At 43.0% G+C, this 4,916-nt stretch overlaps 1 protein-coding gene across 1 annotated transcript in view; it reads left to right on the top strand.

Moving 5' to 3' along the window:
* LOC102375680 (ankyrin repeat domain-containing protein 65) overlaps positions 1-3,755 on the top strand; it is a 13,192-nt gene extending 9,437 nt beyond the window's left edge. The window contains exons 7-10 of the mRNA XM_014517552.2: positions 7-68; positions 766-876; positions 1,384-1,461; positions 3,312-3,755. Coding sequence (XP_014373038.1) covers positions 7-68; positions 766-876; positions 1,384-1,461; positions 3,312-3,485 — 425 coding nt within the window. The 3' untranslated portion in view covers positions 3,486-3,755. The remainder of the gene's footprint in view (positions 1-6; positions 69-765; positions 877-1,383; positions 1,462-3,311) is intronic.
* The last annotated feature ends 1,161 nt before the right edge of the window (positions 3,756-4,916 follow it).

The following is a 4,916-nucleotide window of genomic DNA, read 5'->3' as shown; positions in this document are numbered from 1 at the left end:
TGCGCGGGGCCCGCTCCCGACCCAGGGAGCGGCGCTGGCGGGTGCGGGAGGAGCTCCAGAATGCCCGGGTGAGTGTGCCCCGCTGCCCCGCGCCCGAGGAGCAGCGCCCCGGAGCCGCGACCGCTGCTGCAAAGACACGCAGCGCCTGTTTGACCTTCCTCGTGGCGGGGGATGGTTTCGTTTGGGAGGATCCCGCCGTGGGGTTGACGTGGTGGGGGTCCTTCCAGCCCCTCTGCCTTCCTGTGCTTGCTGGTGCTTGCATCAAGAGCAGGGGCTGCCCTAGAGACCAGTAAACCCCTGGCTCCCTTACAGACCAGTAAAGCAGAAAAAGGAAACACTGGTGGTCTCAGGGTCACCCCATAAACATGCCTTTCGGTGCAGGTCTCCGAGGGGGCGTAGGGGCACTCGCTCTCCCTGCGCGGGGAGCTGTACAGCTACGGGGTCGTGCTCCAGCTAATGGCCTTCCCTTTGGCCGGGCGGTTTGCAGGAATACATGCTGGCTCATTGTGCGTGACTGGTTTCTCCTTGTTTCTGCCTGTTAAATTGTATGCCGCGTCTAAAATGGATCACGTTCGTGTGTGCTCTGCCACTGAGAAAATTGTGGTCCTTCGGAGATGAGCTGTCTCTCCCATCTGTAAAGAGTTGTGTGGTGCTTGATGGCCAAAACTTGGCTCCCTGTAAAGTGGAAGCTGTTTGGAGAGCCTCATTATGAAATGCTCTACAGAAATGCAAAGGAGTATATATTTTTCGTGTTTTTTGCTTTAGCATTTTCGTGGAAGAAAAAACCGCTGCTATGGTTTGGCCATACGGTATATTCACAGAGCTTTTGTGAAGGCTACAAAGGCCAGAAAATTGAAGAAGAGATTCATGAGAACGGTAAGGACCAAAATATTAGATGTAAAACAACCTCCAGCCTGCAGGTCAGATGTGGCCTGCGGAGCCATGGGATGTGGCCCCCAGGGCTCACCGTGGGTTGGGAAATTTGGCAGCGGGGAAGTGGTGGCAATTAATACAGCCACCCTCCCCTGCTGGCAAAGCCCGGGCATGGCCTGTCGGGCCCAATGGGCAAAAAGGTTGAGCACCGTTGATGCAAACAATAAAAGCAAGAGAAACTAGAGCTCAATTTGATATTGCCCTTGCTCTGGTTGGGGGATCCCAAAATGCTTCACGGTGCTGGTGAAGAAGTGCTGAAAGCTCATGCACTTTGCCACCTGCAGCAATAGGAAACTTAAGAAATCTGTAGCCGTGAGAAGACATTTTTGTCAGAACACACTGTGTTCATTCGTTAACTCTGAGCAAATCCACATCTAGTTCTGTAACAAAAAATACTCCGTCAGCTGAAATGTTAACTTATTTATATCTATCGTTTGGGTTTTTTTAAAGCTCTGGATTACTAGGATCGAAGCAGCCTCTCTTGAACATGGTTTGAAGTATCCAGGTTTTATAAGCAATCTTAGTAAGGTAAGTTGCTGGCTTGAAAAATAATTGTACTGAGGTGTCTAGCTGTCCAAATGTCCTGTAAGGGTAAACTTACTTACACCCAAAAAGCCTCACAGTTTTGTTGAAGAACGGTTATTGATTCTTTTTCCTGATCACTTCAGTAACAGTCATGTTTTGTAATCACATCTATTTCTGCACTGTTTCATCTCAGTAGGATAGAAGCATCAAAAGACTTATATTCTACCTTTTCTCTGCCAAGTTTAAATAATCACCATTGTCATTTGTATTTAAAGGATCTTGTCAACATAAGTTACATAAACTTTCCTTACCCATGCCTCTACTTCACTTGCTCAGATTGAGTGGCCTTCCTCTTGTATTAGTTTAAGAAGTCTGAAAAAAAATAGAACTTGGGTTAGTAAAACCACATTTTAAATATCCAAATTGTCTTCTGATTGTTGTGGATTTCAGAGCATGGGCAATGAAATTCAATAGTCTCTTTCTCATGTCTACTCTTAATGCGGAGACACTTGTCTTTAAAAAAACAAACACAAAAATGGGAATTGTAAAATTGATTGCAGTGGAGTTGTAAAACTAGAATTGTTTTTATTGATTTTGTAAAAGCTTGTGTCCCTGCTCATTACTGCAGAGCACTATATATAGTATAAAGTAGTATACATAAGTGACAATGTCCTTCAGTATTTTCTCTAAGTTTTCCCCCCGCACATTAGGACTTCAGAGTAGTTGCATAGAAACCTTAAAAGTAGTCTCTTGATAAGTTAATTCACATACCCTCAAAGTTATCTAACAGTAAAGTTTTAACCAACTTATGCTAATACTTCCTCTTGTGACACCTGGTAACTAAGAGAATAATGTATTCTGTCTGGAGACTTGGATTTCTCCCAAATGTCTTTCAATTTTTTCCCCCCTCATATCTCAGAACAGTGCATCTGTCAGTCCCTGGGTTAACTTATCTGTAAGAACGTCCAGCCTACATCTGGTTTCTGTAATATCTTGCCCTTAGATAATCTACCCATTGTTCCATGTGTGCTATAAACATGGCAGTTTATAGCACTGATCCTGCAGTTCCTTCATTGCTAGATGCCTTTTAAGGGTCTGTTCTTGGGATGCAAAGCACTGCTATAAAAATCAGTGGGAATAAGCTGCTGTTTACCACCTCTTGAGATCAGGCCCCTAAAGGATAGCCAAGCTTTTAATTTTTTAAGGTGAAAATAAGTGGTATTGCCAAAGAATGTTACAGAGTCTGAAAAGCTATGCAAAGATAATTGACACACAGGATTTGGAATTGAAAACTGAATTTTCTCCTTAAATCTGCATCAGACATCTAGTGGCATGCTAACTCAATCAACCTTCTGTGTCTGCTGCTGCTTCTCTAAAGCGGAGAGCATACTTTATTCAAGGAGCTTGGAGTTTCTTGGCTGGGGTTTGGTACAGAAGTGCAAAATACTGTTCCAGTAAAAATTCTCGTCTATTTTTGGAATCTAGTTATCTTTCTTTGCTAGAATTTGAAAACTAGAGCTTTCAAGATAACCTGTAGTTTTCCATGAAGGAAATGATTACAACTGTAGGTGCTGGGGTTTAGTGAAAAGGTTTTCTGCAAACTTGTGGATGCGGTATTTTAGATTACGTTATGCATCTTGGTACATATGTGATAACAAAGAATATTGCTGTTTTTATCGGATAACACTTTCCAGCTGAGAGATTAACAAAAAAGAACCATGTGTCTTGCGAAGAGCTCCAGATAGAAAACTTTAAGCAAATTTTAATGCATCTTAAACACGCATTAAAATTTTATTTTAATTTTCTGTAATTAAAGTTTTCTCCTCTTAACTGATGATTATACTTTCTTTCAGTGCCAGGTGGATCTGAACAGGAGAATGCTTGCTGATTTGGCTATTTATGAGCCTAAGACTTTCAAATCCTTAGCTGCTTTAGCCCAAAGGAGAAGACAAGAAGGCTTTCTTGATGCCCTTGGAGATGGAAAAGAACCAGAAGGAATATTTTCACGTCTCGTGCACTATTATTAATGTGACGGACATAATCTGCAGTTGCAGAGGTTTGTTCTAAGTAGGGACCTGCCTTGTAATGTACGTTTGCTCCCTAAGTACAAAAAGGAAACAAGACCCTTCTTAGGTCTGGGTGTCGTTTTTCTGTTAGACTGATCCCAATGGGGCTTGGTAAAAATTGTCAACCAAACTCTGCATAGATAAATAATAAACCTTGTAAAAGTCATTTAAAAATGTAAACATTTCATTTTGTAACAGCCTAATAAAGATGTATTTGTTCTTTTTTTTTAATATTACAGAAGGCTTGGATGAGTTGCTGCTGAGGTTGCATTACAATAAAAGGTACTTGCAGAAATCTGATAACTACTACAGATGAAAGTAGCCAATCAGATATGTTGCACCTGCCATATCGAAGGTTTATGTTGAAAAGCTGTGGCTTAAAAGTATGATACATAAGAAATAGCTGCTGAAACTTAGTGAAAGGAAAGCTTTTAATATATTAGACTTGGTATTGTTAACGCTCCAGCCACTAGATCACATGTAAAATAAGTCACTTAAACATTTTATTTAAAAAAAAATAAAATAAAATTTACCAAAAATCTGTGGTATGAAAAGACAAAGTAATATATAGTCAATGATGCAGTTCCTTAATTTAAACATCAATTCATCTTGCCACTTAACGGCCAGACAGACTTAGAAGCTATTTTAATTGAAACTAACACAGAAACTTTTAGGATGTCTAGGTAGTGAGTTTGGTATCCAGGTCGTAGCCGTGTTGGTCTAGAGAAAAAAGCAATCGGGACTTGTGGTAGAATTGATACTTTTTATTACACCAACAAGATTTTTTTGCCACAAAAAATTCTTCAATTGCAAGCTTTCGGGCACAAACACCCTTCATCGGGCATCGGAGAAAAGATTGCAAAACTTCTCCTGGGTAGAAACGAACGTTCGCATTTCAGAGGATTTCACAGAGGAGTCGATGTCGGGGGTGGGGGACACAAGCTGTCCCGCGAGAGGGCGATAGTTTGACCCCAGCCTTAAAACTTGAGGAACAAGTTTGCTTTGTAGCGTCTTTTACTGGACTGGCTGTAAAGTTTGGAGAGGCGACGGGGCGTTCGGAAAGTTTGGCTCTCTCAGGGACCGACCAACCCTGTAGGGTGTTGCAGCGCCCGTCAACCTCCTAGCAGACACGGTGCTCGCTTCTTGCTCGCTCGGTGTTTGAGCGGAAGACGTTCTCTCGCACTGCGGCGGAGGGGGGGTGGATGCCAATCCCTGCCCTCCGGTGTAATCTTCCTCCGCCCAGCCATGGGGGCCTGATGCCACAAGAGGAGGCAAAACTGCAGGTTTAATGCAGGCAGGACTTGCTGTTTCACGCTGGAGTGGCCTGTTGCACAAGGAGGCCAGGCTGGGCCCTGCCTGCTGGCTTGGGTGTGTTGAGTAGGCCCATAAAGG

This window comes from Alligator sinensis, unplaced genomic scaffold (assembly GCF_000455745.1).
Source record: "Alligator sinensis unplaced genomic scaffold, ASM45574v1 scaffold569_1, whole genome shotgun sequence".
NCBI classification, from domain to species: Eukaryota; Metazoa; Chordata; order Crocodylia; family Alligatoridae; genus Alligator; species Alligator sinensis.
Note: the sequence above shows the minus strand (reverse complement) of the source record. Positions and strands in the feature narration are given on the sequence as shown.